The sequence below is a fragment of the Passer montanus genome, unplaced genomic scaffold, assembly GCF_014805655.1.
Source record: "Passer montanus isolate IOZ18808 unplaced genomic scaffold, ASM1480565v1 scaffold60, whole genome shotgun sequence".
In the NCBI taxonomy this organism is placed as follows: domain Eukaryota; kingdom Metazoa; phylum Chordata; class Aves; order Passeriformes; family Passeridae; genus Passer; species Passer montanus.
In genome coordinates, this window is record NW_024371038.1 from 3,684,783 (window position 1) to 3,699,180 (window position 14,398).

A 14,398-nucleotide genomic window follows, 5' to 3' on the forward strand; every position below is an offset into this window, starting at 1 on the left:
TTCTTGTGAACTACAACTCACTGCAACCTGCAGCTGCTGACAGACAAGAAACAATGTAAAAGTTTCAGCAGTGAGAAGCATAACTAATTATTAATTTCCACATAGGAAAGGTGTCCAAGCTATCCAGTAAACAGAGCAGATATAAACACAGCTGCAAACATCAATAGTCAATTCTTTTAACAAATCCATGCCAACATCTGTGGTCCTGCAGCAATATTCAATTTTGCCCACTAATTTACTTACCATAGCCATGACCTGCCTACACAAGCAGTTACAGCATAACTGGAAGCAGAGTACTTTTGTGCTGTGGCAGGGTCTCCCTCCATGCTATTCAAGTCTGTAATAGCACTCCAGCAGCCCTCTCTGAGCACAGCACAGAGAAATCTAATTTTCCTTAGATATTTAATAAAGAAAAGGGAAATGGCTCTTCAGAGAAATGATGTATCTGCTTATCATCAAAGGAAATCAGTTATGGTCTGATTAGTTGGCCACTGACTTCTGCACTTTTATTTGGAAATAAGAGCCTGTTTACTTCTTTCAAAATGGGAAAAACGAAAGGAGATCAATGAAACAGATGATTTTTCATGTCAGCCTGACACCAAAAAGTTCACATGAAAATCCCAAGTCCATTCTAACTTAATGCATCTCATTATGGAATTTAAACTTGCTTTTGCAATCTTGTCTTTAGAAATACTGATCACAACTCTTTCTCCAAAGGGCTGGCAAATAGTAACTAAGACTTCAGCCAAACCCATAGAGTTCCACCAGTAATGCATTCTAATGGAGGGAAAAAATTACTTTGCTCAATGAATATTGAGTTTTAGCTCTGCTATTTCAGACAGCATACAAGCTGGAATTTCTTTTAATATGCCTGGAAGTAGTTCACTGCTTGAGCTACATATAACCAAGAAGAATGCATGAAAAGTGAGACACATAAAACTAACTTCTACGCAATAGTTATGTCAACAGTACATGTTCAAAATGTTAGGTTTTGGCTAACTAAAATTTTACACTCATTTTAAGTGACATTTCATAGTTTTAGCTTTATACAACAAAAATTAACAATAAGTTCCTCTAACATCTTCTTAGCTACAAGTGCAGGGCAATTTATGGCAACAACAATTCACTACTGAAAAACTGACCCCATCTGCCAGCCTAATAAAAACGATGAAAAAAAATATCATAGTTAATGCAGTATAAGATACTGACAACTCAGAATTCTAAGAACATGTTATGATGCCATCAAACAGGTATTTGATGCTATGCTAAGAATCACTAAGATTTAGTCATGACATTAGACCATAAGAAAACTCAGGAGTTTGGGAAGATCAATAGCTTACCATATGGCAGAATACATGAACACAGTCTACTACCAAAATACTAAGTTTGGATTTTTCTTTCTTTTTTTCAAAGGATTGAACCATAGAAGCAAAAGCAATGCTGGTCAGACAAGATGATAAAGTAACACAGCCCATCAGAGACAGGTAAGGTTTGTTCAGGCAAAAGAACAAAAAGATATTTGATGATGGCTTTTTGGCTGCTTTCCAAGTTGGAAATTGGGACAAAATAGGTGTCCACAGTCATTCTATTACACCACCTTACTTCTTGTCTAGATTAAAGGCCCACCATAGTATTTTACTTCAACCCCAAACATACAACCACCTCACTGGGACTGGGGAGGATCACCCCTACAGACAATTAGCAAGCCAAGTTGACAGTCACGCTGCCAACATCATCGCTGCCATTGTGACTGAAAGGAGATCCATTGCCTGAGCCCTAGAGCAGGCTCAACACTTCCTAGGCTGTCCCCAGAACACCACTTCATGGCTACACTGAATAGTTTCCAGAGCTCTCAGCAGTCAGATGACATTGAGAGTAATTATGGAAAAGTGACAATTCAGTAAATCCCTTGTGCTGCTCCGAGCAGACAGTTTCTGTGCACACACATACGACAAAACCACATCACAGCCGTGTGTCAAATGGGCAGAGCAGGGCCCAGGCTCCATCCATCACCAGCTACCCATTTCATGCAACCACCACTGGCTGGAGAAGGAAAGGATGCACTGCCATGGACAGACACTCGAGCAGAGATCACTACAATGAAAGCAAGACAGTATTCCCAACTTAGAGGAATCCAAACACTGGCAACACATGATGTTGAGTGCTACAAACACAGAAGGCACAAGGCTGAATTCAGCATGCTACCTACAATCTTCAGTGACGTCTTCAAGAACTTCAGGGATGGCATTTCACAACTTAAAATTATATATTACCATAACATTTACTATCTGCCTTTTCTAGAACTGTTACTTGTTTTAATTGTGTCTACAAAAAAGAATTCAGAGTCTATAATCAAGGCAAGCACAGGCTGGTTTAGAAAGCAACATTCATAAACCCAGGGTTAGTTTTTATTATTGTTTCTTAGATCAACCAGAAAAGATTTTTTCTTATAAAGTGTGCACTTGACACTTAAAATCATAAGCAAAATGTTACATTCTGTCTGTTTCTTAAGCATTAGAATTTCTTTTTTCTACAAGTTAAGGAAACTTAAGAGTAAGAAAGCATAAACAATCTTAACTATGCATAACTCAGCTCTTATCCCCTTTCTAAATTGTGATATTAGAACCTTGAAATAGCAAAATAAGCATGTAAGCAAAGTTTTTTCATGAAAAAGGACTTGTCTTCCCATTTTTAAGACTTCTCTGTTTACTATCAGTCTTACTTAGAAAATAAACTGACAGTAACTGTTTAGGCATGTCACTTTCTCCATCTCTTCCTCGGCCATAAATCTGGAGGGGTTTTTCTCCTATCTCTTCCTTTCAACTACTCCAACCACCTCCTGCTTACTTGTTCAACAGCAATTAAACAAGTCCACAGAAGACAAGGATATGAAGAGCAATTCAAAAAAACCCAACCAAACAAACCAACATTACCAAAACAAAATATCCAAGCCACCAGCTGGAGCTCAAGAAGTGCTCAAGCCTCAACCTGTGGGAGTGTAGGAAGAGATATGGGAAGGAAGTAGGGCTGCTCTGTTGAAGCTTTCTTCTCCAAACATCTGTTCCTCTTCAAAGTGCTGTGGGGCTGGATGGACACTCAGTGGCAATCACTACAGCTGCTGTCAGCCCACTTGATAAAATTCAGGCAGTGCTGACTCATAATACTGAGAGCTTTCCTCCTGATCATGCCCTTCTTTCACTGGCTGTCTCTTATTTCCTCTCCTAATCCTTACTTGAGAAAGAACTCATATCTATGCATTTCAAAATAAGCCTTAAATCTTTATAAGCATAAATACAGAGCTGTGATCAAAGCTGACAACTCACATTGGGAAAGGGAAGAGAAATAAACAGGCACATTTATAAAAACATTTTAATGCTATCTACCAGTAAACCAAACATGATCCAACTGCCATTTCCTTTAGGCAAGGGAAGCAAAGTGAATTTTTTAAAAAATTAATTTTTCGCAAATACTTTTGGAGACAAGTAAAACATACTGAATATTATCTGTCCTTCTCTGTATTAGTGTCTCCTTTCTACGTCTTTTGTACGTGATCTTTGAAAAAAAAAAAGCTATCCTAGACTGATATGGAGTAAAATGTTTTGATGTAGGCAGTGTTAATGGCAGCTCACGCTGGAAACTGAAAATCGCATAAGCCAACTTATCCTTTGCCACAAATTTGCTTTATCAATGCTGACGATTAGCAGGTGTTACATGGAAGCGCAGAAGCACGGCCATAACTGAATAACTAAACCTGGAATATATAAGCAGCCAGAACATTATTATCGACTTTTTACCCTCATTATATAATCACGTTCAGGCTGATGCGGCAGGACTTCTCGTATTTGAAAACTGAAAATTATCTCTCTCAAGAATGACAGACCGCGGGTTCCCGGCCCGGCGCTGCGCCGATAAGGCACGGGAGAACTCGCCCTCTGCAGACAGAGCCGCCGGAGGCTCGCCGGGCCGCGGCCCCTCCCGCGGCCGGTGCCCCGGGGCACTTCCACCGCGCCCGCTGGGCGGCGGCTCTGCCCCGCCGCGCTGCCCTTGGGAACCCACCGGCGCCGCTCCCGGGTGGTGTCACGGCTCACCCTGCGAGTCTCGGGCTCGCGGTGCCGTACGCTGCAAGGCCGGCGGCGAGCCGTCTCCGCAGCGTGCGGGTCGCTCGTGTGCTGCCCTCGCGCGGGGCGCCCGCTGTGTCACCGCTGCCGCCTCCGCACGGCCCCGGCCGTGAGCCGAGCCCCCGGCCGGCCCCGGGTCGCGGCTTCCCCGCCGCCCGCACCCGCTCCTCACGGCAGCGGCACGGAGGCGGCGCCGCACTCGGCGGAGCCCCTGCTCACGGAAAGCCGCTCACGGGTTTGGGGCGCTCAGAGCGTCTGCCCTGGCATCTCCATAACGCCGTCTCTGCGCCAGCAGCTGCGAACGGTAACGCGCTCTCCGGGAGCAGCACCGCCGCGGGCTAGACGGGCCCGTCCCTGGGCTCGTTTGGCTGACACGTTTCAGCCAGATGCCGATTAGGTTACACAAACAGTCGAGAGACTGGCTGCCCGGAGCAGCTCCCCGTCTAATAATGAGCCCATTCGCCATTGTCCTTCTACAGTGAGCAGAGACTCCCAGACAAAACCATACACAAATTTTCATTTGGAAGAATTCTTAGAAGATCTTTAATAATTTAATTTTATTTTTAAAATATCTATGAAAGAAATTCCAACACTAGCAGAATACATACAGTACTCTACAACTCTACTTTATAGCTAAGTATACAAAGAATACACCCTTAAAAAAGTATGCAGCAATAGCAGGGACAGACTATCGCCAGGCCTTCAGCCAAACTCTTTTTTCATTGAAATAAGGCTGTCACTCTCCTGCAAGCTACAGCAAAAAAAAATCCAAAACAATTCCTACAAGTGACCACAAGGGTCAGTGCAGTCACAGACAACAGTTTTACTGCCTCGAGTCCTCTGCAGACAAACAGGGAGAGAGTCCCTGCTTGCAGGAGATGCTGCTCAAGCACCAGTTTCACCAGTCCAAGAGACTTATAAGTACTAGGCACTCCTCTAAAACACCTGCTTGATACCTTGCTCTCCAAAACACACCCAAGTAAAAATACCGCATACAAGAGAAATTGAGAAATAGCATTAAAGGAGAAAAAGGTGGCTTATACTTTCCCCCCTATCAATGTGACATGAATAAAAGGTACTTCACTAAAGCATTGAAAATACTAGCTTTTACCTTAACGTGTTCGGAGTGCCTATGAATAGCAGTCACCCTTCCAACAAACATTACCACTAAAAGCCAGAGGGGAAAAAAGCCCGGAGGACCCATCCGCCCTGAATTTGTAAGAGATGCTGGGGTGGGGCTAATAAGCCCAGCTGGAGTCTCCATTTTGCAGGGCGGCAATGAGCAAGAAAGCATGTGGGTGTGGTGGGTTAACAGGCTGATTTTTGCCGTGGTGAGCTATTTGAGGAGTAAAAAGCCTTCGTACAGAGAAGAGCAGAAATCGATTTTGTTTTTCCTTGTTTAACAAAAAGACCAACAAGTCTTGCTTATGATATCATCGTCTGTGAGGCATTTGTCATGGAAGTAATTGCCCAGCAGTAGCAGCAGACTTTTTGAAGACTATGGATTTATATGCCAGAGGGGAAAAAAAACAATGTGCTCTGCTAGAGATACTTTCTGTACAAACTGAAAAGCACATAGAATTCTGAATTTTCTAAGATTCATTCTTAGATCACAGAATCATTTTTCACTTAGGTTGAAAAGATCTCCAAGATCATTGAGTCCAATCTTTGATCACCACCTTGTTGATTAGGCCAAGGCACTAAGTGCCACATCCAGCCATTTCTTGAACTCCTCCTGGGATCATGACTATGCCAGCCCCCTGAACAGCCACTTCCAAAGCCTAACCACCTTTTCAGTGAAAAAATTCCTTCTGATATTCAACCTGAACCTCCCCTGGCACAGCTCAAGGCTATGTTCTCTTGTCACTTGTTGCCAGGGAGGAAGGGCAAATCTCCATCTTGCTACAACATCCTTTCACACAGTTAAATTACTTCTGAAGCTGGCAGGTCCCTACCAAGTAGGAACCTCACTGGTATTTGCCTGATGTAGTAAACATTTATTTTTTCTTTCATTTTCTTGGTTATGAATATCAAACTAATATTTTTTTAATATTGGCTTATGCATAACTAGTTGAGGTTTTTTCTAGTGCAATCAATGAGCATAACCAGACAAATGCATCAGGAATGAAGATTCACTATTGTCTGACAATGTCAAGAAACTTGGTGCCACTTGACCTGTTTGATCCAGTGTATATATATGTGCAAGTCTATATTCTTGCTTTAATGCATCAAATATGAATAACCCCAAGCACCTATTGTAAGAACAGCATTCAATTAATATTTTGGTTGGTTTGATATTATTAATTACTTGCTGCTTGATCAGTTGTGAGAATTTTCCCTAGAAAATGACAGCAATTAAAATCCTATAATATATACATAATTGGTGACTTTTTAAAAGACCAAATCCATGGATTTTTTTCTGTTTAAGAACCCCTTCTCTGTGATATATCTCTGGCTAATAACTACCCAGCCATTTAACATAAGGAGACTTGGAAGCGATCATGCATTATGTGTGGACATTAGATGATAGCAATATTATTTTTTCCTCAGCATTGTGTTTCTCTGATATTACAGAATCAATTAAGTTGGAAAAGACCTCCGAGATCATCAAGTCAGAGCTTTGACTGAACACCAGCTTGCCAACTAAACCACGGCCCTGAGTGCCATGTCCAGTCTTAAACCCCTCCAGGGACAGTGACTCCACCAGCTCCCTGGGCAGCGCATTCCAACGTCCAGTCACTCGTTCTGGGAAGAAAATCCTCCCAATGTCCACCCTAAACCTTCAGGTTCAGACTGTGTCCGCATGTCCTACTGCTGGCTGCCTGGCAGAAGAGGCTGACCCCCATGTTACTGTAACTCCTCTCAGGCAGTGGTAGGGGTGACAAGGTCTCCCCTGAGCCTCCTCCTGTCCGGGCTGAACCCCAGCTCGCTCAGCCGCTCCTCACAGGACGCTTCGCTCTCCAGACTCGTCCCCAGCTCCGTTTCCCTTCTCCGGACTCGCTCCAGCCCCTCAGTGCCTCTCCTGAAGTGACGGGCCCCGGCGGGAGGCAGCGCTGGCGCTGCGGCGGCACCTGCGGGGCTCCAGACCCGTGCTCCGGGGGCTCGGTAGGGCTACGGGCGCTCGGTGGGGCTCCAGACGCGTGCTCCGGGGGCTCCGGGATCCCGGCGAGTCGGTACCGCAGGCAGCGGTACCCGTGCCCGGTGGCGCAGCTCGGACGGCCCGCGGTGAGTCCGCCGGGCCGGCAGGGGGCAGCACGGCGTGAGCGCGGCCCCGCCCCGCCGGGCAGGGCAGGAGCTGCGGCTGCGCGGCGCGCGCGGCCTTTTCCCGTTTGCTGCGGAGCGCAGTCGTTGTGCGGAGCGGGCCCCGGCCTGAGGGACCGGACAGTGCCTGGCACGATGGTCGGTACCGGCACGGGGGGGCTCGGCGGCATCGCGTCTGTCGTTCCGCGCCCGCCGCGCCGCGCTGCGCGCGCGGATGGCGCCCGATTGCCGCGGGCTCGGGGCGGCCGCCCGGCGCCGGCGTGGCAATGGCTGCCATTCTGAAGGGGCTGCGCCGCGGGCGGCTCGAGGGGCTCCGGCGGGGCCCGGCCCGGCCCCGGTACCGGCTGGACTGCCCCCATGGGCCGCGTCGTGCGGGGTCCCGCCGGCAGCGGCTGGGTCGGGGCCGAGCCGCGGGGCCGGGGCTGATGCAGCCCCCGGTGCCCTGCAGCAGCCGCGCCGGGCCGCGGGTGTCGCACCGGCTGCGGGCGGGGGGCTGCGGGGGAAGCGGCTCCGTGGCAGAACGTGCCAGAAAAATCGCGGCTGGGCGGCAGTGTCAGGAAATGAGCACGGCCATTGCTCCTGTCCGTGCCGACGGGCCTTTGGATAAAAGATACTTTGATAAAAGTACACTTGGGTTTTCTCTTGAAACATTTGTTCTGAGCTGGGGTAAAATTTACGGGGTTTGGTGTGCCGGGTGGTTTTTTTTCCATTTCATTTTTATGGTGCTCTTTTTATATAAACAGACAAAAAAATCGGTATAATTCCTGATTGCACTATGGTTTTATTCGTGGCACGTTTAGTTAGAATGGTGTTGGCTTACAGGGTTATATGTCAATAACACGTAGTTTATGTTTCCTATCCAAGGGGTTTGTGAAAGTTGTCAAGAATAAGGCGTACTTCAAGAGATACCAAGTGAAATTCAGGAGAAGGAGAGGTATTATTAAATTGCCTGTAATACACAATTAAATGTCCTTGGTGAATATTCCTACTTCGTGCATGCATTTTGCACACCGCAACTGTTGTTTTTCAGAGGGAAAAACTGACTACTATGCTCGGAAACGTTTGGTTATCCAAGATAAAAACAAGTACAACACTCCTAAGTACAGGATGATTGTGCGTGTCACCAACAGAGACATCATCTGCCAGGTAAGGCCGCGGTGTTTGCTGCTTACCTGCCAGCCTAGCCAGGGTCAGGTCAGCACAGGGGGGAGGCTTGGAGCACCTGGGGTTTTTTAGGTCGGATCTGCACAGTGTTTGTATTGTAAAACAGCTCCAATCTTCAGTGTTACTACAACTTCAGTAATAAGCCATGTGCGTTGTGGAAAAGAAGTTTCACAAGTGTTAGCACTTCTGCTGTGAGGTTATTTGTTGTGTAAGATTGTACTGCTGTAATGATTCTGGGCTAAGTAGAACATTTTTGGGAGAGGGATGATGTCTCTGGCTTTGTTTTTTTGGGGGTTTTTTTGCTATATTTAAAGGGCTTCAAAAAGAGGCCTTTGTTGCTTGGCTGAAGACAACCCTGTTGACAGTGTGACCTGTTAACCTGCAGTGACTTGTGCTGTATCTAGAGGTGCCTTCTCTTGTGCGAGTTCTGTTTCCGTGTTGTGTGGCTCACGTGAAGCTCTGAGGCCTTGTGAAGGCTTTCCTGTGAGATTGAAGGAGGCTTGTAAACAAGAGCAGTAGGCACTTTTTCATGGTTGTTAGTATGCAGTTGTGTGTAGCATCATGTGCAGTTCCTCGCTGTGACTCACTTTTCTTGTTTAATTTTTAGAATGCTTTGACTAATTTTGAAGTTTAAAACTTAGGAATGCCTGTTTTACAATAAATATGTTGTTAAACTGGCTGAAGACAACCCTGTTGACAGTGTGACCTGTTAACCTGCAGTGACTTGTGCTGTATCTAGAGGTGCCTTCTCTTGTGCGAGTTCTGTTTCCGTGTTGTGTGGCTCACGTGAAGCTCTGAGGCCTTGTGAAGGCTTTCCTGTGAGATTGAAGGAGGCTTGCAAACAAGAGCAGTAGGCACTTTTTCGTGGTTGTTAGTATGCAGTTGTGTGTAACATCATGTGCAGTTCCTCGCTGTGACTCACTTTTCTTGTTTAATTTTTAGAATGCTTTGACTAATTTTGAAGTTTAAAACTTAGGAATGCCTGTTTTACAGTAAATTTGTTGAATTCAAAAAAGAAACAGCTAAGAAAGAAGCTAAGAGAAGCAGCTTTAACTTGGTTTTTCACAGATAGTTATCTGATGGGAACAGTTCAGTCATTAATGAGGTTATTTTATCTTTAAAACTCAAAACAAAAATCAGTGGTTGCAGAGGCTTACATCTGACTGAGAGTCCCTTTGCAGTATGTCAGAATCCTGCAAAAATGGGATGACATTTGGATGTAGAGAGGAGGTGTGAGTCAAAAGGAGAAGGTTCTGTCTGTGAAAGGAGCAGCAGAAACGTATCTGATAGTCCTGCTGTCCACAGGAGACCCTGGGGTGATGATGGTCTCAGACCATGGTTAATAAAATCATTCCATAAGGTTACTGACAGTGTTGCCATGCTGCTTGTATTTTTTGACATGTATCAGAAAGTGGGACAGAATTCATCCCCATTCATGATGATTCTTGGAAAGGGTGCTCTTGTAGGCAGTTTCTGGCCCCTCAGTCAATGTGGAAAGGTGGTTACCAGTTGTTGCTGACAAACATTTTAACTGGTCTAATACAGGTTTGAATTCTTTGTGTGTTTACTTGAGGAGATGATGACTCCTTTTGCAAAAACAAACAAACCATGGGATGGGGCAGAACAAACAAACAACCCCCAACAAACCAAAGCAGCACCATCCTTGAGCTTGCACGCTCGGATCCAGCATTCGTGTTGGCTTGAGTAGGTGTCAGAGGAAGCAAGCAGGGAGCCCCAGTGGTGGAGCCCTGAGGTTTGTCTGTTTGCAGATTGCCTATGCCAGAATCGAGGGGGACATGATCGTGTGCGCTGCCTACGCCCACGAGCTGCCCAAGTACGGCGTCAAGGTGGGCCTGACCAACTACGCTGCTGCCTACTGCACCGGCCTGCTCCTGGCACGCAGGGTACGTACGGGCCGGCCCGGGGCTGCCCTGCCTCCCTGGGAATGGGGAGACTGCTTCCTGAGTGCTGGGTCAGCCGCTGACTCTGGGCTTCTCACAGCCGTAACTTCTGCTCTGCCGTCACAGATTTGATGTGTCTTGTGACCGTCAAGTCAATGGGAGGGGTGTGACAGCATGCAGTCTCAGCTCCAGCAGCCCACTTTTATACTTCATCCCTTAAGTTTGGTGGAGGAAGGGAGGGAGGGAGGATAAAAATGTAAGAAACGCACCTTGTAGAGTTTGAAAATGTGTAAACAACAGCTATCCATTTTCCACAGGGCTTCATTAATAAGTTCAGTGGTGTGCCTGTAGGAACAGAAGGTTGGAGCTTAACAGACACACAGTGGGGGTTGTTAAGAAGCTGATTAGTATTAGCTTACTCATATGTACCCAATATTAGTATTGTAAAGAAATTTGTTAAAAACATGATTCTACTGCAAATTCACATTTTAAAGTACTGGTAATTCTAAATTATTATCAATAAATGGAGGGAATTTCAAAAGTGTTTTCTTTTCCCACAGCTTCTGAATAAATTTGGCCTTGATAAGATCTATGAAGGCCAAGTTGAAGTCACTGGTGACGAGTACAATGTGGAAAGTGTGGATGGCAAGCCTGGTGCTTTTACGTGCTACCTGGATGCAGGTCTTGCCAGAACTACCACTGGAAACAAAGTCTTTGGTGCTCTGAAGGGTGCAGTGGATGGGGGGCTGTCTATCCCTCATAGGTAATGTGTGTTACAAAGAACTTCTTTGGGGTTAGCCTGAGATGCTTCTGTATGTGACAGTCTACTTAGACTAATCAATTTATGCTGAAATAATTTTGTACTCACATGGTAATGGCTATGTAATTAGATTCTGGGTTTGGAGGTTTTTTGTTGGTTGGTTTTTAATCTACAAATGCAATTCTGATAGTCCTGCTGGGAATCTTACAACTGTTGAGATGTTATGAAACTTGTAGAAACTAAAGAACTACCTTGTTGCTTTTACCAAAAATCAAGTGAATGCTCTATCAGATCTTCAAGGGGTATTTGCTTGGTTTAAGTCTTCACTGAGTTGTGTGTAGGTGTTAATTTCACTGTGAAAAAATTACTTACCCAGTACAAACCCACTGGTACTTGCTAGTTTTCAGTACAGCAGTAAGTCTGAGCAGTCCACCTTCATTTAGAATTTCCACGTGGGTATTTTGACTGTTATTTAACACTGATATTACAGCTGAGTGCTGCTTTCTGCTAACAGCAGTAGAGGAAAGAAACTATTGGGATCTTTTGTGTGTTTTCCTACCCTCTCCCCTGCTGTCCTATTCTTGGCTAATTGTTCAGTTTTTTGAGTTGGCTGCTGTGTGATGATACTTGCAGTGACTGAACACGCTGTAGTTGGTCCATGGCGTGTGTATGATGTACTGCAGTGTTTCAAGACGGGACTGATGGCAGCTGAGATGAACTTAAAACTTGCAGTTTTTATTTTTTTATAAGAGGGTCCTATCCCTCAGTTTTCTGTAGGAGAATCTGATGTATGAGGCATTTCAGTGTGCACCTTAGCCTCTGCATTAGAGCCTTAATGTGCCTGTTCCTGCTGTTTGACAGCACCAAACGTTTCCCTGGCTACGACTCGGAGAGCAAAGAGTTCAATGCTGAGGTTCACCGCAAGCACATCATGGGCCAGAACGTGGCCGATTACATGCGGTACCTGATGGAGGAGGATGAAGATGCCTACAAGAAACAGTTCTCCCAGTACATAAAGAACAATGTAACACCTGACGGGGTAAGATTCATCCAGCTGGAGCTCGGGAATTTAAATAGAGATGCTGATAGGGACTTCTCTAATCATGCAGATAAGTCTGATATGTAAAATTATGTGACTCATGTTGGATGTTACCCATGCAAAGAAAATTATTTTTTTCCTTCATTAAGGGCTCTAATATTAGTGTAGTGTCCTGGAATTAGGACATTTTTGCCTGCTGTGAAACTTTATATTCTGCCTATAAATCAGATTTACAGGACTTAAATCTGTGCTGGACCACTTTCCTCTGCTCCCAGTAAACTAAATTAGAAGTTGCTGTACAGACTCTCTCCTCTTTCCTTATCCTGCCCCACAGCCTGTCATTTCTGCAGATGTAGGGCTTATAACTGTGGGTGAGCATGGGGTTGTGGGTCAAATCTGTGGTATTGCTTGTGTGACCCTAGAAGGAGTTCTGCTATTCCAGGTGATGTATTCAGAGAGCCCAAGGTAGGATTTCATGAAAGTCTAGACTGTAATACACTTTAGTTTAGTACTGCTTCACATTTTAGAGTTAATAAAATACTAGAAGATGAGTAAGAATACAGAGGTGGTTCTTCTAGTTTTTCCAAGTATTAAACTCCTTCCAGATGGCTTGTCCTGTTGCCTGTAATATTCTTGCTTGGTTCTCCTAGTAAGTGAGCTTGGAGCTTTAAAACAGAGCTCACTCATATCCCCTTTTTAGGCTATAGCAAACTTCATGCTCTATCCTTTCATTTCCATGGGTTTGGGGATTTTTATAAATTTACCTAGTTACTAGTTTTTTCTAACAAATTATAAAAAAGAAAGTAATGCAAATGCCAGCTTCATCTGCTTTCTAAACAAATATTAGTTGTAGCTTGTATTCAAATGAAGCGAGTAGAATTTAGGTCACTAAACAGACAATTGCTCTTGTACATCTAAAAGGGTTTTCACAGCTGAGATCTAGTGGTCTTAATTAACCACCAGCAAAGATATTCTTAAAATTTGTGCCATTATGGAGCCAGAGTTGCCGTTGGGATAGAGCAGCATTATTGCATCCCTGGGGACAATGCAAGCACAGGGATCTTGGATTTCTGATAAACCTACAATTGAGCCACTATGGTAAATTTAATTTTTTTTTTTTTTCCCAAGATGGAAGAAATGTATAAAAAAGCCCATGCTGCTATACGGGATAATCCAGTCCATGAAAAGAAACCCAAGAGAGACGTCAAGAAAAAGAGGTAAAATTCTCATTCTTTTTAACATCTGTGGGAGATATCTGTGTTGGAGATATCTTAGTTACAGTGAAACAAGTAATGCAGTTTTGCAGTTCTGTCATTATTTATGTCTTCTGGACCAGATTAAGATACAAGCAGTTCTGTATAACTTCAGAGTTAAATTTAGCAGTAGGAATATAAAATTCAAGAGCTCTTAACTATTTAAAAAAATCAAAGTGAAGAATGTGGCTTGAATATCTGGAACAGTGTGTACCTTCAGGTCCCAGTGTTTTCAGTGGGAAAGCTGCATCTCTTCAGCTGGGAGCTCGTTGACTATTTTGTCAGTAGCAAACTGCTTTGATTTTTAAGCGTGTGTGAGAAAAGAAATCAAGACACAGCTGTTGCATTGGGCTTGATAATGTCTGTGCTTCAGTCACAGGGAATAGAGTTCATCTCTAGAGAAGTTAGAAATGTCTAGCCATGCTTTTTGTGGTGTTTTAACTACAGCCTTAGATCATTGTGAGGAAATAAAGCATGTTCCAGAAGTGGGAATATATTCTCCACTGCACTCTTAATCACAGTTATGTTGCACTGCTACTTTTTTGCTTTGAATCTACTGCACACTGTGCTTCCATTGCAGATGGAACTGTCCCAAGATGTCTCTTGCCCAGAAGAAAGACCGTGTTGCTCAGAAGAAGGCCAGCTTCCTCAGGGCCCAGGAGCGCAGAACAGAGAGCTAAGACAACTTCCACAGTTTTCTGTGAAGCTTTGGAAAAAGTGGCAATAAATTTATTGAGGAAGCAACTGCGTAAGACCAGCTTATTTATATAGTTTGTAAAAATAGAGAATATTTTTATTCTTTTTTATTTTTTCATTAGGTATTCTGTACCTGAAAGGGTTTTTTTCTCCCCTTTCAAAGTCATGTGTGAATTGAGTTTTCACAGAGAAGAGAGGTGACAGAC

At 44.5% G+C, this 14,398-nt stretch overlaps 2 protein-coding genes and 1 non-coding gene across 10 annotated transcripts in view; 2 read left to right on the forward strand and 1 right to left on the reverse strand.

The window, feature by feature from the left end:
- EVI5 (ecotropic viral integration site 5) overlaps positions 1-5,250 on the reverse strand; it is a 73,840-nt gene extending 68,590 nt beyond the window's left edge. For 4 of the 8 annotated variants that reach the window (XM_039727118.1, XM_039727115.1, XM_039727114.1 and 1 more), the window contains exon 1: positions 5,230-5,250. The gene's annotated coding sequence lies outside the window, so the exon portion shown is untranslated. Of the gene's footprint in view, positions 1-3,794; positions 3,959-4,056; positions 4,388-5,229 lie in introns of those variants that run through there. The other 4 variants (XM_039727120.1, XM_039727116.1, XM_039727121.1 and 1 more) reach the window with 3 other exon arrangements.
- A 2,157-nt stretch (positions 5,251-7,407) lies between these two features.
- On the forward strand, positions 7,408-14,240 carry RPL5 (ribosomal protein L5). Its single transcript, XM_039727128.1, has 8 exons — positions 7,408-7,517; positions 8,244-8,313; positions 8,410-8,525; positions 10,313-10,447; positions 11,005-11,207; positions 12,066-12,243; positions 13,372-13,460; positions 14,077-14,240. Exons 1-8 carry the CDS (start codon positions 7,515-7,517, stop codon positions 14,174-14,176), a joined length of 894 nt encoding a protein of 297 aa, XP_039583062.1. The 5' UTR covers positions 7,408-7,514; the 3' UTR covers positions 14,177-14,240.
- Positions 11,817-11,913, forward strand: LOC120510893. Its single transcript, XR_005629616.1, has one exon. It is a non-coding gene; the product is annotated as a small nucleolar RNA SNORD21 (small nucleolar RNA).
- Positions 14,241-14,398: the final 158 nt, after the last annotated feature.